The sequence below is a fragment of the Sturnira hondurensis genome, unplaced genomic scaffold, assembly GCF_014824575.4.
Source record: "Sturnira hondurensis isolate 20B ecotype Veracruz unplaced genomic scaffold, ASM1482457v3 Scaffold0025376, whole genome shotgun sequence".
In the NCBI taxonomy this organism is placed as follows: Eukaryota; Metazoa; Chordata; class Mammalia; order Chiroptera; family Phyllostomidae; genus Sturnira; species Sturnira hondurensis.
Window position 1 is genome coordinate 689,888 of NW_028098007.1, and position 27,548 is coordinate 717,435.

At 46.1% G+C, this 27,548-nt stretch overlaps 2 protein-coding genes across 14 annotated transcripts in view; one reads left to right on the plus strand and one right to left on the minus strand.

Moving 5' to 3' along the window:
* Positions 1–16,786, plus strand: part of PIK3R3 (phosphoinositide-3-kinase regulatory subunit 3) — a 124,748-nt gene extending 107,962 nt beyond the window's left edge. For all 3 annotated transcript variants that reach the window (XM_037039515.1, XM_037039513.1, XM_037039514.1), the window contains 3 exons: positions 4,947–5,021; positions 5,437–5,607; positions 13,431–16,786. In XM_037039515.1, coding sequence (XP_036895410.1) covers positions 4,947–5,021; positions 5,437–5,607; positions 13,431–13,629 — 445 coding nt within the window. In that variant the 3' untranslated portion in view covers positions 13,630–16,786. The remainder of the gene's footprint in view (positions 1–4,946; positions 5,022–5,436; positions 5,608–13,430) is intronic.
* A 3,366-nt stretch (positions 16,787–20,152) lies between these two features.
* The window catches only part of MAST2 (microtubule associated serine/threonine kinase 2), a 162,462-nt gene continuing 155,066 nt past the window's right edge, over positions 20,153–27,548 (minus strand). For 5 of the 11 annotated variants that reach the window (XM_037039522.1, XM_037039525.1, XM_037039523.1 and 2 more), the window contains 12 exons: positions 26,705–26,870; positions 26,033–26,134; positions 25,642–25,764; positions 25,369–25,478; positions 24,885–25,039; positions 24,378–24,661; positions 24,075–24,269; positions 23,177–23,403; positions 22,900–23,022; positions 22,318–22,454; positions 21,988–22,181; positions 20,153–21,677 (listed from right to left, as the gene is read on the minus strand). In XM_037039522.1, the coding sequence (XP_036895417.1) occupies positions 20,212–21,677; positions 21,988–22,181; positions 22,318–22,454; positions 22,900–23,022; positions 23,177–23,403; positions 24,075–24,269; positions 24,378–24,661; positions 24,885–25,039; positions 25,369–25,478; positions 25,642–25,764; positions 26,033–26,134; positions 26,705–26,870 (3,282 nt within the window). In that variant the 3' untranslated portion in view covers positions 20,153–20,211. Of the gene's footprint in view, positions 21,678–21,987; positions 22,182–22,317; positions 22,455–22,899; positions 23,023–23,176; positions 23,404–24,074; positions 24,662–24,884; positions 25,061–25,368; positions 25,479–25,641; positions 25,765–26,032; positions 26,135–26,704; positions 26,871–27,548 lie in introns of all 11 variants that reach the window. The other 6 variants (XM_037039520.1, XM_037039524.1, XM_037039529.1 and 3 more) reach the window with 4 other exon arrangements.

Here is a 27,548-nt window from a genome sequence, read left to right on the forward strand (position 1 = left end):
TGTCTCCCCAATTTCCTCTAGCAGTCCCTGACTTAGTTCATCTCCATGGGTCATGCATATAAATTCTTTGGCCACTTCATTTCCTGTACTGTTCTTAACATCCCCCTTCTACCAATTTAAGATTTTATTTATTTATCTTTAGAGGAGAAGGGAAGGAGAGAAGGAGAGAAACATCAATGTATGGTTGCCTCTTGTGTGTCCCCAGCTGAGAACTGGCCTGCAACCCAGGCATGTGCCCTGACTGGGAATCGAACCGCGATCGTGTGGTTCACAGGCCCTCACTCAATCCACTGAGCTACGCCAGCCAGGGCCAATTTGTACTTCTTAATCCTTGCACCATTTCCCCATTATTCTCCCCATTCTCCCTCCCTACTGTTAACCCTCCAAATGATCTCCATTATCTATGGTTCTGTTTCTGTTCTGCTTGTTTGCTTTGTTTTTTAGAATCAGTTGTGGATAGTTGTGCATTTATTGTCATTTTCATGTTCATAGCTTTGATCTTCTTTTTCTTAAGTAAGTCCCTTTAACTTTTCATATAATAATGGCTTGGTGATGATGAACTCCTTTAACTTTACTTTGTCTGGGAAGCACTTTATCTGCCTTCCCATTCTAAATGATAGCTTTGCTGGATAGAGTAATCTAGGTTGTAGGTTCTTGTTTTTCATCACTTTGAATACTTCTTGCCAGTCCCTTCTGACCTGCAAAGTTTCTTTTTTATTTATTTATTTATTTATTTATTTATCTTTAGAGGGGAAGGAGAGAGGGAGAGAAACATCAATGTATGGTTGCCTTTTGTGTGTCCCCTGCTGGGAGTTGGCCTGCAGGGAACCGGCCTGCAGCCCAGGCATGTGCCCTGACTGGGAATCGAACCGCGATCCTCTGGTTTGCAGGCCTGTGCTCAATCCACTGAACTACACCAGCCAGGGCCTGCAAAGTTTCTTTTGAGAAATCAGCTGACAGTCTTACAGGAACTCCTTTGTAGGTAATTCTTTGCTTTTCTCTTTCTGCTTCTAAGATGGTCTCTTTATCTTTAACCGTGGCATATTAATTATTATGTGTCTTGATGTGGTTCTCTTTGCATCCATCTTGTTTGGGGCAATGTGCTTCCTGAACTTGTATGTCTATTTCCTTCATCAAATTAGGGACATTTCCTTTCATTGTTTTTTCAAATAAGCTGTCAATTTTTTAAAAAGATTTAATTTTTTTATTTTTAGACACAGGGGAAAGGTGGGAGAAAGAGAGGGAGGGAAACATCAGTGTGTGGTTGTCACTTGTGTGCCCCCTACTGAGGACCTGGCCTGCAACCTAGGCATGTGCCCTGACTGGGAATCGAACCAGTGACCCTTTGGTTTCCAGGCCAGTGCTCAATCCACTGAGCTATACCAACCAGGGCAGTTTTCAATTTCTTGCTCTTCCTCTTCTTCTGGCATCCCTGTTATTTGGATATTCGTACATTTAAACATGTCCTGGAGGTTCCTAAGCCTGTCCTTGTTTTTTTGAGTTCTTTTTTCTTCCTGCTGGTCTGATTGAATGTTTTCTTCCTTACGTCCCAAATCTTTGATTTGATTCTTGGCTTCATTCACTCCACTGTTGATTCCCTGTAAGGTTTTTCTTTATTTCACTTAGTGTAACCTTCATTTCTGCCTGGGTCTTTTTTTATGCTGTTGAAGTTCCCAATGAATTTCTTGGGCACCCTAATAACAACTGTTTTGAACTCTGCATCTGATAGATTGCTTATCTCCATTTTATTTAGTTCTTTTTTTGGAGTTTTGTTCTGTTCTTCATTTGGGCCATGTTTCTTTGTCTCCTTGTTTTGGCATTCTCCATGTGTTTATTTCTATGTGTTAGGTAGAACCACTTTGACTTCTTGTCTTAGTAGCATGGCCTATTGTAGAAAAGTGCACCTGTAAATTGGATGGAGTGGAGCCTTAGGTAAGGCCTTGTCCCACTAGTCCCGTAGGACTTATTCCACTAGTCCCTCCCCCCGCCCCCTACCACTAGTTTTTACAGCCAGAAGTTATGGGGACTTATCTTCCCGGTACTGGAATCCTGGGCTGGGTGGTCTGGTGTGGGGCTGGGATCCCTTGCTCCTGCGGTATCCTCATGATTTTTATGCTTGTTCCACATCTCTGCCATTCCCACCCATCTGGATGAATGTGACTTGTTACCTTGGTTGTCAGACTTCTATGCAGCTTGGTTTTTTCATGGTTCTAGGTGCTAGTTATTTTGTAGTTTAGTTGTAATTTTTGCTATGGTTGTGTGAGCAGGTGAGCTGTGTTTACCTATTCCTCTATCTTGACCCAAAGTTAGGAAAGGATCTCTTTTTCTTTAAATTAAAATTAATTTATTTCAAGTTCCTACTTTGCTATATGAAAAGCATTTTATTTCAGTTATGATTAGGACTCTTCCTACCTTCTACATATATACACATATTTGGATCACTTAAGAAAGTCATCAGAAGTACTGCCAGGAAACTAGTGGAACAAAAAGTCCCTTGTCCCCCATCACTGCCATCACTGGGTGTTTCCTCTGCCCCTGATCACTGAGTCTTGCCATCTGGTTAAATACTGCTATTCCAGAAAACTCAGAGGTACTGTTCATAGTGATCTCCTTATTGGCACTAACAGGCTCTGCATCTTAAAACCTTCTTGTCCTCCACCCAAGGAACCTTGTATGTGGGGCATCCTGTTCTCTTGCTCCATCTCAAAAGTAGCCAGGCTCTAGGCAAGCATAAATTCTCCTCCAGGAATTCCCCTCTCAGGGACTGCCTAGTTTAATCCTCATTCTTGTACTAAAACGCAAGTTCTTTTTCTCTTAGAGGGTGGTAGTTGGGTTGTAGGCTAATTAGACTTTTAGAAAGGATTTCATATATATATATAATTTTTTCTCTACTTGCTGGGTTGGGCACTAGGTACGGATATGCTAAGACCAGCTATTTTTTTCTTGTTTTTCTTAACTTCTGTGTAAGATATGGGAGTAGTATTTTTCCTGTATTTTTTTAAAGAATACTGAGGCATAAATAGATGCTGAACAACACAATTAGTAACAGAATGAGAACTGGATGTTAGGTCTTTTGATTATTAGATTCAGTTTTTTCTTCTAGAATATACTGTCTTTAATGAGTGATCTAGACATTACTGAATAACAAGATAAATATGAGTCACTATATTAAAGTTACTCGAACTTTTACCAAATTACTTTTAAAAGCTACTTAGTTCCTCACATTGTTGTTGAAGGACTCAGAACTACGTATTAGTGTTTGAAATGGACTTTTGGTATATTAGAAAAGTCACATTTGTGAAAAGGCAGAAAACCATCATAGATGAAAGGTGGGCACAAAACACTCTTCTCTTTTTCCTGTATTTTCCTGAGTGTCCTAACATTTGTGGTAGAAAGGGAAGCTCAGTTTAAAGGGGTTGGTGGTGAAAGAAAATGAGAACTCAAGAGAAAATGTAGTGTGGTTTGTTCACTTCAAGTCTTCTACTCAGTGTGCTTGTCTCTTTAATAAAGGAAAGATCAGTTTTTAAGGATAGAAAAGTTTGAGTAAGGGTGTTTAGAGGAGGTAATCTGGATATTTTGCTAATAGAAGTAGTGGTGAAGGAGGGGGGTTGTTACTAAGTAAATTCTATCAAGACCATGTTAGTTGTTTTCTAGCTTCACTGATCGTGTAAAATGAAATCCAGGTTAACTGAAGGACACCTCTTATTGAGAAAGGCTCTGAAATCTGTTTAAGTAACTTAAAAATTAGGTGTGATACCAAGTTATTTAGTGTACTTGGAGTCAGAGCTACAAGATGACCTTGGAGTTGACCATGAAGATTTATTAAAAACAGCCCACCAGTAAATACTTATTGACTATTTATTGAATATCTGCTAAGTGCTGGCACTCTTTTCAGCATTAGGATTAGCCATGAGCAGGACAGACCCCCTTCCTTTACAGAAGCTTACATTTTAGTGGAGGAGACAAACATTAACAAGTGAAAATATAAAACAATTCCAGGCATGTGCTGTGAAGATGATACAGTAAGGCAAAGTACAGAGAGTGACTAGGGGCTGCTTTAGTTGGGATGGTGAGGGTAGTCATCCCTGAGAAGATGGCGATCAGGAGCCTGGTTGGGGGATGGCAATGAAAGAGTTTTTATATTCTACTCAAGTTTTAGACCATCAGCCATCTCAGTGATTTATATCATTTTACATCTAAAATGTTGCTGTATTTTAAAATACTAATATTTGCCTGTTAATGAAGTAAATTTGTATTGATTACTCAGATTGCCACCCTAAATTTCTTTTTTTTTTAATTTTAAAAAAGATTTTATTTATTTATCTCTAGAAGGGAAGGGAAGGAGAGAGGGAGAGAAATATGAATGTATGGTTGCCTCTTGTGTGTCCCCTGCTGGGAAATGGCCTGCAACCCAGGCATGTGCCCTGACTGGGAATCAAACCATGATCCCTTAGTTCACAGGCCTGTGCTCAATCCACTGAACTACACCAGCCAGGGCACCACCTTAAATTTCTTATGACTTGCTCAGGTATAAAAATAGACGTTGAAATTCTGTTTTAGAATTGTAAACTCAATGTAGTAGATCACTGAGGAATTGAATCTGTAAATGCATGACTCTATACTGACCTAACTTATGGCTTCAGCAACACATGTCCCTCTGTGTTTGAGTGTCAGTGTGTGTGTGTGCTCGTGGTAAAGCCTAGAAAAGGAAAGTGAAAAATAAGAGAAATGCCTCATTTCAAGTAGCTCTTTGTGTTGCTGCCTTTTTGCAGAAAGTTGAAGGAAAATTAATGGAGAAATGAGTTTAGGGAAATCTCTGGCCACTCTCAGTGGAACTGGGGAGACTAGCAAGTCCCTGGACTCTGGAAGTTTGGTTGGCTTGGACGTGCATACTTGTTCAGGCAGAGTTTGCACAGATACTGACACTGGTGTCATCCCTTTGGCAGGTGGCTCAATCACAAAGGAGTGAGACAGAAGCGCCTGAATGCCTGGCTGGGGATCAAGAATGAGGATGCTGATGAGTAAGTTCTCTCTGTACCTCTCTGCCAGGGCTTTGTTTCCAGGGTAGGACATGGGCCTTCTTTATACATGTTAAATGTTGGTCCTCATGGACATTTGAGGATATTGAATCAGGGACTTTACACCTCTTTTGAATTGAATTGCCCTATAGGCACTTGAGTTCAGAGACCTTCCGAACCACCATGAGACAAAAGCATTGGTCATTTAGACATCCATGCATCAGCTATTGGATGAGACACGTGAATTCTGTGCTTTTTGTACCATAGGAAATAATAATGTTGTTAAAAACCATCCAACTGATTACAATTTCATTTTGTCATTTTGTGGTTAAAGGTTTAGAAGAGTTTTATTTATAAATTTGCTTTTAGCTGTAAGTAACCCAATCGTTTGAGTAACATTTGGCCATTTAATTTTTAGGACCTATTTTATCAATGAGGAAGATGAAAACCTGCCCCATTACGATGAGAAAACCTGGTTTGTTGAAGATATCAATCGAGTACAAGCAGAGGACTTGCTTTATGGGAAACCTGATGGTGCATTCTTAATTCGTGAGAGTAGCAAGAAGGGATGTTACGCTTGCTCTGTGGTGTAAGTCTTCTCTGGGGGTATGACCTTTTGAAAATGTCTGCTTTAAGAGAAAACCAGTCCCTCATAAAATTCAGAATAGTTCAGGTACAGTAATGAGGGCCTGTGGCTTTGACCATTAATATTGTATAAGGAAAATAGTTGCTTCATGAGAGATGATATCTGAAATCATTTGGGGGATTTTAATTTAAATGATAAATAGATTAGGCCCTTCAGTGTTGCTACTGAATTTCAGGTGTTTGTGAAAACTAATGTGAGATCTTCCATTGAAAAGATGACTTAATTCTTTAGTGGCCTCTTGCATGACTAACTTGGTCTTCATTGTCAGATTTAGGAAGGCTTGATTAAATAGAACTGTTCTTACTTCAGAACAAAAACTTTATAAATATTGTACTTAAATAATATTCAGTTGAGGTACTGATAGAAAATGTTCAGTGTTTTCTATAAGATGATCTCATGACTTTGTTTGGAAAAGCCTAATTTCATTTTCATGGAAAATGCAATTCTGGGGGCTAGTAACTATGCATTGGTCAGATTTTGCCTAAGTATTATGTATATTCTTTAGAAAGGCAAATTCCTTCATTGACAAAGACCACACTTAGAGTGAAGGTGTAGTGTGATGGTTATGAGAGCAAGCTTTGGTGCTAGATGCACTGGATTCAAATCCTCACTCTGCTGTTCAGTAGATGTGTGACCTAGGGTAAGTGACTTAACTTTTCTTTGCCCAGTTTCCTTATCGGTAAAATAAGGATAATAATATCTACTTGAAGGTTTTTGAGTTAAACCTTAACTCACAATGAGTTAAATGAGTTAAAATGTGTCATGTAACATGCTTTGATCAGTGCTGGCACATGATAAGTAAACGTTGACATGTTATTGATAATGACGCTACTGATGGACATGGCAGAAGGCAAGCCAAAATGACAAAATGATTTTCCTCTCAAAGAGGGCCAGGTGGTGAGGACAGACATAAGGCACTCTTATTAACGGAGTGTTCAGTGCTTTACATGGTCATCCTGTCTTTAGTGGTCTGCCTCTGTCATTGAGTTAGAGTTTGAATCCAAGTTTACCTGGTTTCAAAGCCCTCATTTTTCTATTACACCGCACTTCATTTCACAAATATCCAAGATAAATAGAATCACTGTGAAATAGATATCATCAGTAGTCTGCACACATGCATAACTGTTAATTCTGGTGGAAAAAGAGGAGATTGGGAGGGTTTTTGTGGAAGGGGTGGTGTTTGAGCTGGACTTTGGAAGGATGAATAATGGGGTACCTATAGGCAGGAAATGATGGAGGAGTTGTAAAGTATATTGAGTTACTGTTATTCAAAGACAGAGCTTGAAAAACATTTCATTTCTCTGAAACAAACACTGCTCAAGTTATCTGAATGGAAATAGCAGAAGATGATGGTTTTTGCAGGAATTGAGATATTTTAAGAACAAAAAAAGAAGGAAGGTCATAATCCCAATGCATGCTCACCCCTGGTCACTGGATGGCAATCTGAAGTAAACCCAGGGAGACCAGGGAGTAGCTGGAACAACTTAGGGATTCCTTTTTGCCTTGCTTTAGCTACAGACTGGACCAGAGTCAAGTCCATGGCAGTGTGGATTTCCCCTGCTTGTTAAGTCCATAGAATGAATTACAACCAGATCTCAAAAACAACACCCAGAACTGTCAGAAAGTCAAGCTGTATGGAAGTCTGACAACCAAGGTTTTAAAGAAGCCACATACATCCAGACGGGTAGGAGGGGAGGGGTTGTGGAGTTGCAGAGGTGCAGTGGAGAGATGGTGTGGCACATAGAGGTGGCTTTGGTGGCAGCGGCAGAATGAACAGTCCCACATTCACGTGTGGTGACTAAAAATCGGGGGAGCTACCTTGGGAATGAGAGATCCTAGTCCCAGGCCAGAGTGAACAGTCCAGGGTTTCAACACCGGGAAGATAAATCTCCATTACCTCTGGCTGTAAAAACCAGTGAAGGCTGGGGCAGCAAAAGACACTGCTGGATTTTTGCCACTTAAAGGGTCCACATGGGCTATGAATGTATGCAAACTTCATGGCATTAGCTAGAAGGGTGCCAGTCATATGCAGGAGGTACATGAGGTGACTGGAAGCAGGGTGAGTGCTGGGCAGTCCTCCAGAAGCCAGGAGTGGCATTGTACCCTCTTGAAGCCCTCTCCTTCTCACTCCCCACAGAGCCACAAAGCAGTAAAGCAAGTTGCCCCATCCTGGCAATTATCTAAAGCTCCATCCCACACAATTTACAGGTGCCTTTTCTACATAGGCTACTCTACTAAGACAAAGTCAAAGCAGCTCTACTTAATACACAGAAATAAACCCAGGGAGACTGCCAAACTGAGGAGGCAAAGAAATACAGCCCAAATGAAAGAACAACAAAACCTCAGAAAAAGAACTAAATGAAATGGAGATAGGCAACATAGATGCAGAGTTTAGAACACTGGTGATCAGGATGCTCAGAGAACTCATTTGAGTATAGCCACAAAATAATGAAAGAAATGAAGGATATACTAAGTGAAATAAAAATCTATAGGAACCAACAGTGGAAAGGAAGAAGCTGGGATTCAAATCAATGATTTGGAACAAAAGGAAGAAATAAACATTCAACCAGAACAGAAAGAAGAAACAAGAATCAAACAAACAAACAAAAAATGAAGAGAAGCTTAGGAACCTTTGGGACAGCTTTAAACATTTCAGCATCTGAATCATAGGGTTACCAGAAGGAGAAGAGGAAGAGCAAGAAATTGAAAACTTACTTGAGAAAATAATGAAGGAGAACTTACCCAATCTGGCAAAGGAAATAGACTTCCAGGAAGTCCAGAAAGCTCAGAGAGTCCCAAAGAAGTTGGGCCCAAGGAGGAACACACCAAGATACATCATAATTACATTACCCAAGATTAAAGAGAAGGAGAGAATCCTAGAAGCAGCAAGAGGAAAGGAGACAGTTACCTACAAAGGAGTTCATATAAGACTGTCAACTGATTTCTCAAAAGAGACCTTATAGGCAAGAAGGGGCTGGAAAGAAGTATTCCAAGTCATGAAAGGCAAGGACCTACATCCAAGATTGCTCTATCCAGCAAAGCTTTCATTTAGAATGGAAGGGCAGATAAAGTGTTTCCCAGACAAGGTAAAACTAAAGGAGTTCATCATCACCAAGCCATTGTTATATGAAATGTTAAAGGGACTTATTTAAGAAAAAGAAAATGAAAAACTATGAATATTAAAAAGGACAACAAACTCACAACTATTAATAACTGAATCTAAAAAATAAAAAAGTGTCCTAGCTGGTGTGGCTTAGTGGACTTAGTGCTGACTGGCAAACTGAAAGGTCACTGGTTTGATTCCTAGTCATGGCACATGCCCAGGTCATAGGCCAGGTCACCATATGGGGGCATGTGAGAGGCAACTGATCGATGTATCTCACACACATGGTTGTTTCTCTCCCGCTTTTCCTCCCTCCTTCTCTCTCTAAAAGTAAATAAAATAAAAAATCTTAAAACCCCCCACAAAATAAACTAAGCAAACAACCATAACAGGAACAGAATTATAGATATGGAGATCATTTGGAGTGGAGGAATGAGAGGGAAAATGGGGCAAGAGGTGCAAGGAATAATAAGCATAATTGATAGGTACAAAAAAGACAGAGAGGTTAAGAATAGTATAGGAAATGGAGAAGCCAAAGAACTGTTATGTATGACCCATGGACATGAACTAAGAGGGGAGATTGCTGGAGAGAAGGGGCTGCTGGATGGAAGGAGGTAAAGGGGGGGAAACTGGGACACGTGTAATAGCATAGTCCATAAAATAAACTAAATAAATAAAAAATAAATAAAAGAAGGAATATAAATATAAAGGATGGAAATAAGTGAAATAGAGAGTAGAAACAATTGAGAAAATAAGTGAAATCAAAAGTTGGGATGAGCAAAACGGACAGCCTCTAGCTAAATTGGCACACACACCACTATACAGTCAAAGAGAGAGAAGACACAAATTACTCAAATCAGGATGGAAAGGGGGACATTACTTACAGTCCTTTACAGAAATTTAAAAAGTTGATGAGTGAATATTATAAATAATTACATGCTAAAATCAGATATCCTAGACGAAATGGACAAATTCTTAGAAGCACACAAAACCCCAAAACTGACTTATAAAGAAACAGAAAATCTGAATAGAGCTATAACAATTAAAGAAGTTGTAGCCCTGGCTGGTGTAGCTCACTGTATTGAGCACAGGCCTGTGAACCAGAAGATCGCGGTTCGATTCCCAGTCAGGGCACATGCCTGGGTTGCAGGTCGGTTCCCTGCAGGCCAACTCCCAGCAGGGGATGTACAAAAAGGCAACCATACATTGATGTTTCTCTTCCTCTCTCCTTCCCCTCTAAAGATAAATAAAGAAAGAAAGAAAAGAAATGTTACTCATTTAAAAAAAAAAAAAGAAGTTGTAGTATGAATTTTAAAAAAAACTCAAAGAGAAAAGCCTAGGCCCAGTTAGCTTCACTGGTGAATTTTACCAAATATTTTTAAAAGAATTAACACAGGTCCTTCCCAACCTGTTACAAAAAATGGAAGAGGAGAGAATACTTCCCATTTCATTGTATAAGGGTAATACTAATATTACTCTGATACCAAAACCTAGACAAAGATACCACAAGAAAGTGAAACTGGGTACACATGGTAGGATTCATCCCAGGAATGCAAGGGTGGATCAACATAAAAAAACCCCAACAACGACAACATAGTAAATCAGTGCAATAACTATAGTAAGAAAATAAAGGACAAAAATTACATGATGCTCTGAGTGGGCTGGTTTAGTGGGTTGGGTGTTGTCCTGCAAACCAAACACCAGTCAGGGCATGTGGCTGGGTTTTGGCCAGGTCCCTGGTTGGGGGCATGCAAGAGGCAGCCAATCAGTGTTTCTCTTGCACATTGATGTTTCTCTCCCTTCTTACTCCCTTGCCTGCTGCCTAAAAATAAATTTAAAAAAATTGAAAACAAATTACATGATTATTTCAGTAGACTCAAAAAGCTTTGACAAAATCTGACACTTACTTATTTCTCACCTGAGGATATGTTTATTCATATTTTTACTGTCTCCCATACGTGCCCTGACCAGGGGTTGAAGCTAAACCTAGGTGTATGCCCTGACCATACTCGAGCCCATAACTTTCTGTTTTACAGGACAGTGCTAGCCACACTGGTCAGGGCAACACTGTTTATTTTAAAAGCCACTAAACAAACTGGGACTAGGAGGGCACTTCTTCAACCTGATAAAGCATTATCTGTGAAAAACTCACAGGTAATATACTAAATGGTGAAAGACCGAATGCTGGTTCTTAAGATCAGGAAGAAGGTGATGATGTCCATGGGTACCACTCCTAATCATCATCACACAGAGGGTTCTAGCCAGGGCAGTTAGGCAAGAAAAAGAAATAAAAGGCATTCAGATTGGAAAGGAACACATAAATACATACATACATACATACATAAAGCTAATAAATGAGTTTATCAGGGTTGCAGGTTAAAAGATCAGGATAAAAACTCAGTTGTATTTCTTTATATTAGAAATGAATAATCTGAAAAGGAAGTGAAAAAGATACCCTATTAATAATAGTATCAAAAGTGTTAAAAAACCTAGGATTAAAACCAAAGCAGTACAGGAGCTGTACTGTGAAAAACTATAAAACAACATTGAAAGAACTTGAAGATCTAAATAAGTGGGAAGACATCCAGTTTTCATGTATCAAAAGACTTAATACTGTGAAGATGACAGTACTCCCCAAGTTGGTGTATGTGTTCAGTGTAATCCCTTTTAAAAATCCCAGATTTTTGCAGAAATTGAGAAAATGATCCTAAAATTCATGTGAAAATTCAAGGGATCTAAAACTGCCAAAATGGTCTTGAAAAAATTGAAAAAAGTTGAAGTATTACCTCCTGACTTCAAAACTTAGAATAAAGCTATAGTAATAAAAATTGTGAGGTACTGACATAAAGATAGACATGTAGATAGATCAGTGAATAGAACTGGGAAACAAGAAATTCTTACATTTATGGTCAGTTTTTTTTTAAGGTTTTTATCTACTTATTTTTAGAGAGAGGGGAAGGGTGGGAGGAAGAGAGGGAGAGAAACATCAGTGTATGGTTGCCTCTCACATGGTCCCCACTGGGGACCTGGCCTGCAACCCAGGCATGTGTCCTGACTGAGAATTGAATCGGTAACCCTTTGGTTCACAGCCGGCACTCAATGCACTGACCTATACCAGCCAGGGCTGGTCAATTATTTTTCAACAAGGGTCTCAAGATCAGTCTGTGGGGGAAAAAAATCATTGTTTCAACGCATGGTGCTGTGACAACTGGTGAGCCACATGCAAAAAATGAAGTTGGACCCTGCCTCATACCAAGTACAAACATTGATTCAAAATGAATCATAGACGTAAGTGTAAAATGTACAAGTATAAAACACTTAGGAGAGAACACAGGCATAAATCATTATGACTTTGGACTAGGCAGTAGTTTCTTAATACACCCAAAGAACAAACACCAAAAGAAAAATAGATAAATTGGACGTCAGCATAACTAAAACTTTTTTCATCAGAGGACACTGTTCAGAATGTGAAAAGACAACCCACAGACTAGGAGAAAAGGTTTGCAAATCATGTATCTGTTAAATGACTAGTGTCTAACATATAAAGAACTCTTAGTAAAAAGATAAATGCCCCAATTCAAAAATGCCAAACATTTGAATAGCCATTTTTCTGAAGAAGATATGTAAGTGGTCAATACATGGGTGAAAAGATGCTGGGTGTCATTGGGAACTGCTAATCAAACCCACAATGAGATAACACCAGGATGACTACAAAATAAAAAAGATGACATTAACAAGTGTTGATAAGGATGTGGAGAAATTGATCCTCTTACAGTGCTGGCAGGAATATAACAAGAAGCAACCATTTTGGAAAACAATCAGTCAGTTCCTCAAAAAGTTAAAACAGGGTCACCATGTGACTCAGTTCCATTCCTAGGTATACATCCAAGAGAACTGAAAATATATGTCCAAACAAAAAACCTCATTCCTGAATGTTCAGAGCAGTAGTATTCGTAATAGCACAAAAGTGGAAACAACCCAAGTTGGTTCGTCAGTTGATGGATAGAAAAAACAAAATGTGGGATATCCACACAATGGAATATTATTCAGTCATAAGAAAAAAATGAGGCAATGATACATGTTACAACATGGAAGACTTTGAAAATGGTGTGCTGAGTGAAGACCAGGTACAAAAGGTTGTGTGGTGTTATATGATTCTGTTCACATGAAGTGTCCTGAATAGATAGATCCATAGAGACAGAAAGTAGGTTCATTACCAGGTCCTAGATGGAGGGAGGAATACAGAGTAATTGCTACATGGTTTTATTTTAGGGTGATGAGAATATTCTAGAATTAGATACTGGTGATTATTGCACAATCTTGTGAATATTCTAAAAAAACCTGATTTATACACTAAAAAAATTGTTCTTGGTTTGTTCTGGCCCTCTCTAGTGTTCTTGCCTAAAGAAGATCCAGAGCTGAGTGAACAGAGCCATCTGGTTTAGCTCTGCCAGGTCTTAGTGGGAGGTGAGGGGCATCTCTGTGACAGGTTTACAAGGAGGGGGCGTGGGGACACACATGGATGTCACGTTTTACCAGCTTGATTGACAGAACATTTCTACTCCTTCACAGAATAGTTGTCCTCAGACTTCTGGTCATTTGGGGTCCCTTTATTTATTTTTTTGCCTTAATTCCCGCGGTGTTTGTGTGTTGTATCTTGCAGTGCCGATGGGGAAGTGAAGCACTGCGTGATCTACAGCACGGCGCGGGGCTACGGCTTTGCGGAGCCCTACAACCTGTACAGCTCCCTGAAGGAGCTGGTGCTGCATTACCAGCAGACGTCCCTCGTTCAGCACAACGACTCCCTCAACGTCAGGCTAGCCTACCCTGTCCATGCACAGATGCCCTCGCTCTGCAGATAAAGAGGGAGTGGGAAGAGAGGTGACTCTCTAGCATTTTTTCTACAGTTTTTATTAGACCACGAGGGCATTCTTTCTACGTAGACTGCTTGTTTTGCACAAGAAGTGATTCTGTGAATGTGGAGAGGCCAAGCAGCAGCCGGCCAGAATGGGGGCATGAGGGGCCCGAGGTTCTCTGGGACTCCCTCTGCCGCTGCACTGGCTTGGGAAGCTGGAAGCAGATGTTTTGGGGAAGTCTGTTTCATTGGGATCTTTGTTTTGTTTAGCCAGGCACCCTCAACAGAGCACATTTGGCTGGGGGGTGGGGGTTGTATCTGGAAGCCTCTGACAAGTCCGTGTCTTCTTTTGGTCTTCAACTCTGAGAATGTGGCAGGGGCATGGCTCTGTGGGAGCTCAGTTTTGATCTGGCAGTCGCTTTTAACTTCCTCCCAGAAGAAGGTTGTTTTGGCTTGTGGTAGAATGGCATTCGGTGAAAAAGACAACCAAAGGAAAACGGGGAGGCTTGTGACTTCATCTATGGACTCTTAGTCAAGGGGGTAAAAAGCGTTCAACTGAAGGTAACTGTATTTCTTAACTAATGTAACAGGCATCGACATTTCGTAGCTCCTCCCTCTGAAGCAGCATTGTTTAGAAGCCAAATTGATCCCAGCAAGACAATGTTTGTTACAGGACTAAGGTCTGATGGATGAAGGCAGTGCTCATGTCTGAATGCATACTGTACCAAAACTTGAAAGTAAAAGGAGAACTAGAATTTATTAGTTTTAGCAAACACTAAAAGCAGTCAGTGTAACTCTTCTGCCCTGCCCTGTTTCTCAGAGATGAGAATAGTGTTCTTTTTGTGGGCGTGGTGAGCTTTGAATCATAAAATGAAGTTGGTGCTTGTGTGGTGTTTCTTTAGCCTAAAGAATGGTCTGTTGTTTGAAACCTTTGTAACTTGTTTGTATGAGTAAAGAAAAGGTGCAATCCAGTGCTTTTAGATGGCTTGATATACCAAATAATGATATAGGACGATATTCTTATATGTGCTTCCCCAGTGAACATGGTTTGATTACTCATCTCCTGTCCTTCGCTGGGTAGGGCTTCGAGGGTCATACATAGGCTGCTAAGGCTGTGGCAGGAAGGGGGCCAGATTGTGGTCAGGGACCTCAGTAAATCACAGACTTGGGGGCTCTGGTGTCCAGGGCAGGGGTCACCCCACATTACTCACGTGCTTCCATACCGTGCTTTCTGAAACTTTCGTAAGGAGAGATAAGGACAGTTTGGAATTTGGACTGTTAGTAGAAACCATCTGGAAGCTCTTCTCTTCCCTTTTTCTGTGATCCTGCCATTAAGACGATGTGCACACTGTCCTGATTTTAGGCCAGGATCTTCTGCTCTGTGTGGTTTAAGCCTTCCAGCTGAGTGAAGCTAGACGAATGGAGTCAGAGGCAGGCGTCTCCTACTTCCATTATGCACCATCCCCATCAGTCAACACTCATTTGACAAATAGAGTTCAGCTGCCTCTGAGCCAATTCTGGCACCATAATAGGCTCAGAGTGAGTCAGCTGTTTGAGCCCCAAGCTGTGCAGTCAGGCGTCCTGGCTGAGCTGGACACGGAGCCAATATCTGGATCTTGATATATCTGGGCTTACAGCTCGGAAAACTCTAGTTGGGGGATGGAAGAAACAAATATTGCTTTCCCTGAGCACTCATCTTGGTGACAGGGTCTAGAATGCACCATGATGTGGAATTTACACAGAGATAAAAAGTTTTGTAAAAACCTGAAGTTACTAACAATAAAGATAGGAAGGAAAGATTATCACATCTTTGGCTTTTCTTTGGTTATGTTGCAGTTTCAGGATTGGGTGAGGCAGATGAATGAACCTCGCCCCCCTTCAATGTCATTGTTCTGACTTAAGCCCTAAACTGATAATCAGCGAGCTGCACACCCATTCCCCAAGTTGCCAGATTGAAATCTTTCTGAAAGTTTCACTGAGTAACAGCAGGCTAACTGCTGCTAGCCTTGTACCTGGTTGTTCAACTTGCTTATGCAATTGGAAGTTCAAGAGTAGGTGCAAAGAGTCCCTCCTTTCTGGTACTAAAATTTAGTGCTTTGAAAGTCTTAAATGAAAATGGGAGTAAGGATACACATCTGTAGTGCTGAGCTGTGTGTTGCTCCTTGTCAGGTAGATATTAAGGGTGTGCAGGGAGAGGGCATCATCCATTAGCTACACTTGGGCTGGCTTGTGGAAAAGGGCTTCTTTTTTGGTTCTACATTCCTTTTTATCTTTCCCGTTTTTCGTTTTTGAATTGCTTTGTGGGGACTAGACCTAGGGATCATTTGAGAAGTTGTAAAGTGAGTAGTAGCCATGATTTGCTTGATCCTGAGTCAGTGGAAATGGCATAGGGACCAGTCTACTAGCCACTTGGAGGGGTAGTATGCTGCTCCTTCCTCCGTGGTCTTGGCAGCAGGTCTTGGCTTCCATCCGAGTCTTGTTCTGTCCCATGACCTGACACCTCTCTCATGACATCTTAACTGCAGCCTCACTGAGGCAGATGGTAAAGAGAGAGAACAAGACCACAGGGGCCCATTGTTTCCCTGGCTAGAGAAACCAGCTACCAACATGGAAGCAGCTTGGGGCTGGCTGGACACAGGCCGGTTTTGTTCCAGGTAGAGCTTTTATCACAGAACAATGCTGTCTCCACCCAGCTGTAGATAATAAACCTTGGCCTCAGGCTTGTGCAGGGTAGCTGTGTCCTTAACCACTTATTGGCCAAGGTTGAGGACTTCCTAATAACTCTTCTACCCTGTCTCGGCTCCAAGCCCTGATGGGACCTCCCACTTATTTGGGGCTTCGTGTGGTCTGAAGAAACTTTGACAGCCAGTGTGGTGGCTCTTCTTACTGCAAGGAACCAGCCTTCTGGGTCTCCTTGGGCCAAGAGTTGGATGTAGGCAATTCCTGGTTTTCAATATCGTCTGTTGTCAGTTAAGACTCAAATAGTCTTGTGGGGTTTAGTGGCCTCAGAGGGTCCAGATAGGGGTCTGGCTGGGCCCTTTGCCGCCAACTGCTCAGCCTTGCTCCAGCTCCAGCCACTTGTGACAACCCTGTGTCCTTACGAATTCCAGCATGTGACTTTGGTGCCCTGTTGTTACTTGTGAAAAACCTATTCTGTCGTCTTTGATGTAGTCAAAAAATTTCATGTAGTTTACATAAAAATATCAGATTCACAAGGAAGCCAACTATATGTCTTGTGTTGGGACTTCACAATGTAGTTCCTAGACCACTTTTGCAAATTGTTCTTGTCGCCAGATGTGTTCAGACATTGCTGTGCAGTTGTGGGGGAGGGTGGGGGGAAGGTGGGGGAGGTACTTTTTGTTCTTTTTGTTTTTTACCTTCCCTAAGAGGGGACAGTCTGGCCAACTTCTCCAGTAATGCAATAAAGACATTGCAATAAAGTATCTCTGTTCTCTTGCTGGGGGGGCGGGGGGCGCTGGACAGGGGGCTGGGAGCAAGGGGAGGGCTGAGTGTTGAAAAGCCCTGAAACTTCAAGCCTTCTCTCCCATGAGCACCGGTTGGACCTGGGGCTGAACTGGGGCCACCAGAGGCCCTCTCCCATCTCTGAAGAGGAAGGAAGGCAGTCAGTCCTAACAGGTATGATGCCTGAATCCTGTCTGCCCGACACAGGATACAGGGAGATTCAGAAACTAATTCTGAGAGCCATTTCCTCCTCATCCCACTCCTATTAGAAAGCCCAATTTATTCTCATCATATCCTTTCTGCCTGGAAATAAGTTTCCACATTCTATTTTGGAGGCAGGGGAAACGGGCTCAGTCTCACAATTTGTCCTCTTGTTGCTCTGGCCCTTGTCACCCTCCTGCCATGGCACTTTGTTGAGGTTCCTATGTGTTGGGAACAGAAGCAACAATTACTAACCTCTGCTTGCACAGAACACTGTAGTTCTCGCCAGCCGCTCAGGCCCGCAGGTGCACTGAATTACCAATCAGATCAGGGAGGGAAACGGTCTTACTGTTCTAAATGACCTTGCCTATGACCTTTCTTCCCTTACTACACTTCAGCTACATAACATCCCCCAGGCCACTGCCTCGAACTATGGACAGTTTCCCCGAATCCCAAGAGTTGCTTCCACTCCATGTGGGACACACAAATTCCTATCTTCAGTTCCACCTGCTGGCTGGGTGTCTCCACCAGGGCCCTTGGCATCACCCGGGCACTGCAAGCTTTTGGTTTACAGAGAAAACATGCTTGGTTATGAGTTCCCTTAATCTTCATAACACCAAACCTACAGAACTATGGGTAGCCACAAAACTCCTTTCTCTCACCTTTTCAATTACAAAAGGTGGCCCTATTCCAACTGAAAGTCCATCTTTCCATATGTATTTTGGATTTTCTTCTGCCTTCTCAGGAATCTCCCATGAGCAGATACCAATTCTTTCACTGTTGTTTTCTCTCACCTGGACCAATTGACATTTGAACATGGTTGGCTACTTGACCCCTATTGGCTAATGTAGTTGGAAAATCTGATTGTGGGCCTCAAATACCCTAAGTACCATGTGTCCCTCCATTTCTGTGGTGTGAGCTCCTGCTCGGTTTCATTCTGTGCTGGGGTTCACGGATCCGCAGCATAGGACCCGTAGGAAGAGGCCTTGATAGGCTCAGCCTGAACTCTGCCCCTGTGGTGAGACGGGACTTGGCATTGACTGTTCCACAGGGATGACCTCAAGTACAGGAGGGGTGCTTTTATAAGGAAGCAATGATGACCATTCAAGTTTAAAAGAAAAATAGCAGAAATGAGTTTTCACTCAGAAACTTGTCGGAATAATGTAACAATCATAATAGTCAATGAAATGTTCCATGTGATTTAAAAAATACTGCATGCTTATTCTTCCATCAATATAATGAAATAAACTTAAAAAAAACCACCCCGAAACCTCTCTACTTTCTCAATCCTATATCCTTTTCCTTCTCTTTCTCCTCCTGGAAGGCAAACTTTCTGGGGGAGAAAACCCTAAATTTGTCTTAATTGCTTCAGTGTGTCCTAACCTTCCTCTTCTCTGCTATTTCCAACTCCCTAAGGGGGCAGTTCCTCCCTCTGATGAACTGCTGCAACATACACCTGCCCCAGCCCCTTTACCTCGTGCTTCTATCCAGATCCAGATACACATGGGGATGGGCTGCCCCAGGCAACGAGTTAGCTGTGTATTCCCAGCTTCCAGTACAGGGGTTGGCTGTCAGTGAACAACTAAATGCGAACATGAGTTCAAGAGGGGACCAGAAGCCCCACTTGTGAGCTCTGTCACAGGCAGGGCGCGCCCTCTGGTGGCCACAGCCTTTCCATGTGGGGTGACCAAGGTCTCCAGGGTGCTTAAAGCACCCAGCCAGTGTCCCATAGGCATTTTCCAGTTTCCAAGCCTTTTGATGCCTCTCCTTCAGTCCTAGGCATTGGATTATGGGACAGTTAGTGCAAGACAACAGTTTTACAAGTCCTTCATCTCCTGGGGCACTCTTCTAGCCGCGGTACCCCACCCACCGCAGCCCTGCTCCCGACTCCTCCAGCACAAGGGTCCCACAGACGCCCTCCCTCTCCCTTCACCACCACACCACCCACTGCGGGCTGCCTAGTTCAGCAGTGTCCATCTCCACTGCCCAGGCCTGCCTGACCACAGCCCAGGAAGGGCTTACTGGCTACAAATGTTGATGACTTTCTACTAAATACACAAGGCAGTTCTTTATTTTCATCTCACCTGGCCTCCCAGCATTTTACCAAGTAACTTCACCCATTTTAAAACTCTTTTCTCTTGGATTTTATGACTTTCTTCTGGCTTCTAAATCTTTCTTTGCCTTAAATGCTTGTGCACCTGAGTTTATCACTATTGCTCCATTGATGGCTCTCAATTTTCTATCAGTCTAGACTCCTCTACTGAGTTCTAGACCCATTTATCCAGTTACTTTCTGGGTGTCCACCAAGTACCAAGTTCAACTGTTCATCTCCCCCTTTCCCCCCTCATTTTTTGGTTAAGAGGCATTCCAATTTGGAAGAGGGAAGAGACCTAGGTTCTAATCTTGGCTCTGCCCAAGCTAATGATCTTGTTAATATCTGGAAACCTGAGTTCCCTTATCTATCTAAAGCAGGATTGTTAATTGTTCCACAGCCTTGGATTCCCCATCACCTACAGAAAGTCTAAATCCCTGGAAGATCACTATCTATGACCTTTGCCTCAGTCACTAGACTCATTTCCACTTTGAATTACTTTCAGTTCCTTGAATCTATCATGAATATGGTAAAGTGTTACACTTTTTGCCTGGACGTTATTTCTTACACCAATTTCTACTCTTCTAATCTAGCACACCACTAGCTACCGCTTATCTTTCAGGTTTGAGCTCAGTCATTAATTTCTGGGAAGTCAAGCTGGTTTACTGGCCCCTTCCCTGACAGTGGAAACGGTCTTACTCTGTTATCAGCAGCGACACAGGACCTTGTGTTACATTTGTGGTGACCAAAGGAAAGCAGCAAGCAAAAGACGAGAGTGGTTTTTCCAAGAGCATGTATTACACAGGCCTGAGGGCAAGAAACACCAGACAGCTGCTATGTTTGCTTTAAAAGCTCATCAGGTGCCAACACCAAGTCCTGATGCTTTTGAGGGCCCCCTGGGTCTCGGCCCCTCCAGAGCGGGCTGGACCCAGGCTCCTGGGTGAGGGGACTTTTGCGTGGAACATGCTGCCTCCTGTCACTTGAGGCATCAGGCACTTTGGTGATGCCCAGGGCTGGCTCCTCTTTCTCTGTTTGTGCGTACTCAGGTTCCCACAGCCAGCTTTGGCTGGGAAGCTCACGAGGTTGGTGGGCTAGCCCAGGGTCTTTGGGTGGCCGAGACTTCCCCTTCAACCTAGGAGACAGGTTCTTGTGGTGGGCTGGAGTTGTGGTTTCCAAGTCCTGGGAGCTGACCAGCCCGCCTTCCATTGTTGAGTTTCTGCTTGAGGATGCTCCCTCTGAGCCCTTGATCAGGAATTTCCAGGGCCATGGGCCTGGCTCTCCTGAGATGGAGCAGACGGTGGGGCCACTGGCAGGGGTGAGTCCTGATGAGCTGGGACAAAGTGCTGTTAGTGCCTGGACACGGAGGGGCTGAGCCTTCAAGCAGCCTTCAGGGGGGACGGGGTCTGTGGGTCCAGCCCTACCCATGCTGGGCGCCAGTGACAAGGAACCGGCTGCCTCCTCAAAGACTTGCAGGATGCCAAGCCTCCTCTGGGGGACACTAGGGCTTTCCATTCTGGGATCCTTGGGCAAGAGGGCATCTTCTTCCTCACCCTCCCCTGCTCCTCTGAGGGGCAGGTCCTGGCCCACTTCTGGGTTAGGTACCATGCTTGACTCCTGGACACCATGGCTGTTCTCAGGCTCCTCATCGGTGTCATCCTCTGAAGAGTCGACCTCACGGATGGCTTCTTGCTTCTGCAGTGACTCTCGCCGCTCAGCTCGGTCCTGTCGGAGGGTGCCTAAAGCTCGTGAGGAAGCAGGCTGCAGCACCCCCTTCCCTGGCAGCGCCCCTTTCCCAGACAGCATACTCCTGGTCCCAACTACCTCCAGAGGACTGACTTCCCTGGGTGGCAGTTCCTTCTTTAGCTCAGGGTGGGGCAGGTCAAGGCTATGCTTTCGAGAAGTGGCTAGCTTCTTCTCAGAAGCAGCAAGTGCAGCCGCCAGTTTCTCAGCTGACTGCACCCTCTTGAGTAGTGGTGAGCGGGGAGGCTCCGCACCCTTGGGCCGAGACAGCTGCCTGCCCAGGGGAGGCGACAGGTGAAGCTTGGTGGGGAGGGCCTGGGTTCCATGGCCAGACAGGGGTGATGGGGAGCGCTGGGGTGAGGCCACTGGTGGTGGTGAAGGGGTGTGGGCCAGTGGTGACAGTGGGATGCTGCCTGCTGACTTGCGCCGTGGAGAGCGGTACTGCCGTTGCAACTTGGGTGCCAGACCATGCAGGGAGCTGGGCCGTGTGTGCCCAGAGCCGGCTGGAGAGCTGGGCACACTGGAGCTGGGGGAGCTGCTCTGTGACGAATTCCCTCCCACTTTGCAGGAACAGACAGACAAAGGTAGAGCAATGTTAGCTGTTAGAGATGACTGAGGGGCAAGGCAGGGCTTAGCCCTGGACTGTCCCAGGATCATCAAGGTTATTTACCCCACCAGTGAACCAGGGCCCAGGCTATAGAAATGAAGTCACCCTCCACCACTGTTGCCGCCTCCCCAAGACTGCAGGATCTTTCAGGGGGTGGGCTGAATAAGAGTTCCAGAGTGGGACCAGCAAGAAGCACAGAGGGCCCAGGTACTTTCGTACCTCCCAGAGGACTGTGCCTGTGATCTGCAGGGAGACCTTCCTACCTGAATGGACAGCGTCAGGGGTCACCCGGTAGCCCTGAGTGGGAGATCGGGGGGAAAGACTGTGGCTGTGTGTGGGAGAGCCCGGCCCACTCTCCCCTGATGATAAGGAGCGGTTCAGGGAAGAGAGGCTGCGGCTGGTGTGGAGCAGGGTTGCCTGCTTGGTGATCTTCCGGAACAGAGAGCTCCTTTTTCTGCTGCAGAGACAAGAGTCAGAGGCTGTTGCTGACTTCTGCACAGGGCGCAGCATACACGGGCTCAGGGCCAGGCCCCCAGCACACCTGAGCACCATATACTGGCTAAGAGCAGACACTTGGGCTAAGTCTGGCTCACCTTTCTTGCCCATCTTTGCCCCGACTCCACTTGCTCCTTCGGGCCATCTTGGCCTTGTAGCTGCCCTTCCGAGCTGGTCCCACTTTGATGGATGTGTTCTCCAGGGGTGTTGTTGAAATGGACAACTTGTTTCCACTCTGGGGAATAGAACATGAGCCTAGGCTAAGGTGGTGGCCATGTTTTTGACCCAGTCCCTGCCCATGGGCATGGCCAGACCACAGCTCTAGCCCTTGTCCCTGCATCAACACGTCTGAGCCACAGAGCTGTCTTCCCTCTTTATAGGGTAGCAAATGGCTTCAACTGGAGCCCAAGTAGTTGGGGTTGGAAGGTAGAGAAGAAGCTTACCAGTCCTGCCCTCCAGCCCTGCCCATAGCTCAGAAGGATACCTGGGCCTCGGTCGATGAGGATGCTGCCTTCCAGTGAAAAACTCATTGCTATGGCCACACCCACGTTTTGTGTGTATGCGCATCTGTCCTCAGTGAGGTCCTGGTGCATGTCTGCCCAACTCTCCCACTCCCCTGGGGCCAGTCACAGACTCACAAGGCTGGGGCTGACCACAGCAGCAGCACACTCGTCACTCACCTTCAGGATCAGCTCTACCACCTCTGTGTGCACCAGCCCATGCACAGGCTCCCCATTGACGTGAGTGATGAGGTCTCCCTGACGAAGTCCTGCCTCACTGGCTGGACCTCCGTCCTCCACGTGCTGCCCCAGGGAGAGAACAGTTCTCAGTTCCTGCCTGTAGCCTGGGCATGACCCCCAACGGTAGGTAATGTGGGCAGAGACAGGCAGGCCCCAGTAGAGAAAGGCAGAGGAATCATGAAGCTGGGAGACAACAGACGGGGACGGCCAGACATACCCACACCATGTGGTGCACAGTGTAGACATCTGAGTCACCCATGTAGACGCGGATGGCCCGCAGGGTAAAGCCGTACTTCTTGCCAGCTCGGTGGATGACAATGGGGGTCCTCGAGTTGCTGAGGGCTGGCAAGAAGTCCCTGCTTGGAGAAGAGTCCCTGGATGATGGGTTGGATGACTGGGAATGTGGGGACATGGGGCTGGCCAGCGGAGAGCAGCTGTGGTGTTCTGGAGAAGGAGAAACCTGGACTTGGTAGTGGGTCAGGGCACCCTGGCCTGGCCATGCTCCCAGACCAGCCGTGTCCAGGCTGTAGACCCCACACAGCTCCAGCCAGGGACAGTGCCTGAGCCAAGGCATGTCTTCCCAACAGCCTCTGAGCAGCAAAGCCCCTCATGTACCCAGACCCTCCCAGGCCCCAGGAGGTGATGGGGAATTGCATCTAGTATTTACTGAGTTTTTACTTAGATGGATCAGGGACCATATAAGCTCTTTATACATATTTAAACATCACAATTATCCTGTGAGCTACCACTATTGATATATCCATAGCTTTTGATGAGGAACTTGAGGCTCAGAGTGGTTAAGAAACTTCCTCAAGGCCAAGAGTCACTTAGTAATGGAGCCAGGATTTGAAATACCCTCTGTGCCTCAGAGCCCACACTTCTGACATAGTTCATATCCTGCCTTCTGAGATGCACACACAGAACCCAGACACAAATGTGCACCTTCAGAGACGTCTAGTTTCACACAAAGGGACAGCAGTGACACCTGGTCTCTCAGACACCTGTTCCTCAAGATAGGGTGCACAGACACACGTGGCCTGTGCAGACCCCTGCCACAGGCCCAGGGATGCCAAGGCCCCTCCTGTGGGTTTTATCTTAGCTCCCTGGGGCCTTACCTGCAGGAATGAGGAGAGACAGGGCTGTGGCTGAGGCAGACTTGATCACTTTGTTGATGGGGCGGGCAGTGCGCTTTTCTATGGAGTCCCCAGAGAGTAACCGGTGGCGTGCCCTGCGCACTGCCAGGTCACTGATGGCCTTGGCTGTGGCTCCCTCGGCCAGCTGTGGGGTCCCACGGCCTCGAGTCTCCATGGCTGTGGGTCCAAGAGAGCAGTGAGACCTGCAATGCAGCTGAGTCTCCCCTCCCTGCCTGCCTGCACTATCGTCCAGCCTCGGCCCTTTGGCCACCTGCTGGGCCACACCTGGACTAAAGCCACTGCTCTGGCCACCAGGATCCCCGTCCAGCTTCAGCTGCTGCTCCACCGGCCGTTCAGGGATAGGCCCAGGCGCCCCTTCTCCAGATAGGGGTGTTAGAAGCCACACACCCTCCTGCTGCTGCTTCCTGGGGGTGCTGGTAGCCTCCTCAGGGCTCTCAGGGAAGCGAGGTACATCCAGGAGGCCCGAGCAGCGACGTCGCACTGTCAGCGGAGGGCTGGAGTCGCTTTCCGTGTGGGACGACTCAGACACCGACAGCCGCTTCCGTAAGCTGTGAGACAAGGCCCACGGTGAGATGGCCCAGGGTCTCCCTCCTCCAGCCTAGGCTTCCTCAGGGCTCACAAATCCCTTCCTCAGGAGACAGTCCTCGAGACATTCTTGTGAATGTCCCTCACTGCCACCAGCCCTCCTCCCCAGCCTCTGAATCTGCCCCTAATCTATGACAACTGATGGGTGGCTGTGCTGCCCACCCTGGGTGAGCTCTGGGTGCTCACATCTCAGGGGAGCCAATCACCCAGCTTCGGTCCCGACCCTTCAGCCCTGCCAGGCCGTCCGAGCGGTCTTCCTTCTCTTCGCTCAGGCTGCGCTTGGTGGGGGGGGGTGTCCGGTGCTCCTCGAGCAGCGACAGCCGCTCCATGCTACTGTACACCTGTGGGCACAGAAGACACGCCTAAGGAGCAGAGAGTACCCTTGCACCTGAAACCCAGGAATCCGAACCAGTTCCCCGGCCCTCCCCAACACACACCAGTAAATATTCAAGGACACAGCGATTCCACTGGGCTGACCCGGCCTCACCCCTGGTATCCCATATGTCAGGGCTGGAGTGTTCTAGAAGTAGGTCATGTGCAGGCCCAGCCCTTTCCTCCTCTTTTTCCCGAGGGAGCTCCATCACCTCCTCCCCCAACCTGCCCCTTGGCAGGTTCTCTTCTCCCAATTCTCTAGCCAGTTCTACCCGGTCTGGGTCTGCCTCAGTGGTACCTTGCTGAATCTGGGAGAGCAGGAAGAGAACTGGCGGATCTCAAGGCAGCCGTCTTCACTCGCTTCCTCCTCGTCCTCCGAGTCCAAGTGGTGGTATCGATCTGAGCGGGCTGGGTTAGACACACAGGGCAGCCCCCTTCAGAGGCTCCTTTTGACCCACACGGATCTCAGGAGGGCCTGGAGAAGTTGCTCTCCCAATGCCAAGGTTCAGGGTACACAAATGTTTCCGGAAAAACAGGTAGGAGCCCTGCTTCCTCCCATCAGTGGCCTTACTGTCAAAGTAGCTGGTGTCATCCTCAGACTCCAGTTGAGGAATAAATTCAGCCTTCTGGCGAAGAAGTCCAGTCCAGTCCAGACCGGTAAAGAATGGGTGCTGCTTCACCTCACAGGCACTGCCTGTGAACAGGGAGGGTGTGGGCAAGGGGCCGGATGAGCCAGATGGAGTCCAGGTCAGCAAGTTCAGTGGGAACTCAGACCTCACGGGGCAAGGCCTGGAGGCCTCAGCTCCGGAACTTTCCAAGCTCTTCTGCCCAGAGGGAGCAGGGCGAGTTTTGGGATGCAAAGGCACTGCCCACACTTGAAGCCTGACCCTCCTGGCTGCATGCACTCAGCTCCCCTCCTCCATTTTCCAAGTGGGGAGAAAGGTTCATGGGGCCCGTCCTACCTGTACCCAGTCTCTCCAGAGGGTTCTGATGGAGCAGTTTCGAGGTGAGGTCCTGAGCATCTGGTGGCAATGCATCATCCCCCTCAGGCCACACAATCTCATCTGAACAGTGATTGGGGGTAAGAAGAAAGGAGCAGGCTGAGAGAAGAGTCTGAAAAGTTGTGGGCAGAGTGGGGAGATGGAGATGATCCTTGGCTAGGATAAATATAAGGAGGCATAAAGGGCTCAGCCTAGAACCCCTAAAAGGTTGCCCAGGACCCTAATTCCTTAAGTTCTACAGGTTCCTGATCTCAGAGACCACACGCCCTAGACCACAGCCTGCTCTCTAATCCAGGCAGGCACTGCAAACAGAGACTTAACTGTTCTGATGCTCCATCCCACCCGGCCTTTATACTCCAGACACATGCACACTAACACACAGACACACTCACAGAACACACACATAGACAACACAGGTACACCCATGTACACACGGGGGATACATGAACATAAACAGAACAAGCCCCAGGTGACACAGAGAGCATCCCTGTGTGTGCGCACACACACGCATCTGGGTGGCAAGCCCGCCATCACACACACACAAACTCAGAAAAGAACTCGGAAGCCTCACGGGTGCACGCGTAAATCGTACTGTGGATCCAGACTCTGCCTCCCCAGGGTGATGGTACCTACCACTGATCACTTGCCCAAAGAGCTCCTCCGGAGTGTCTCCAAAGAAAGGGACGCAACCCACCAGGAACTCATACAGGATTACACCCATGGCCCACCAGTCCACTGGCTTCCCATAGCCCTGACGCAGGATCACCTCAGGCGCAATGTACTCCGGGGTCCCGCATACCTAGGCACAGAGAAGCCAGGCTGGTTCAGGAGCAGCTCATTGGCATGGCAGCTGGAGGGACAGGGACATTCCCACCTCTGGTGTAGAAAAGTCTCCGAATGAAGACTAAAGACTCAGCCAACTTCGGTTAATGCACAAGCTCAACCAGGGTACTGGAGTTGGGACTGTCGGTGAGCCGAGTCTGTGTTTCCCGATTATACAAAACACCTCAGTCTAGCCTGGACCCACCACTCCCTGACCCCTCCCCACCTCCTCTGCCATCTCGGGTCCTCATCCCACAACTGCCTCCACCCTCCACTGTTCCAAAAAACAGGCCCTACACTCATGTGGTTACAAGAGGGACTCGTGAACAGTCACGACCCAAAGGGTCAGGCAGGGAATGTCCGGAGACTCCCATCTGGATGCCCGCCATGGCCTGGTGGCCGCAGGGAGCTGTGTGCTGTGAACAACAGGCTCCGGAGAGCCTCGCTCCTGACTGAGGCTCGGAGGTTCCGACTGAACTCACACCAGCTTCTGAGTGTCAGTGGTCAGACGACCCATCTTCTCCAGACTTGGAGGAGGAAGAGGATTTTTGGATTTTGTATCTATGTAATTCTATGGCCCACCCTGTTTTCTAAGTGTGCTACCCTATCTCTATGCCTCCCTGGGACCACAATGGAAAAGATAGGACCTCACAGT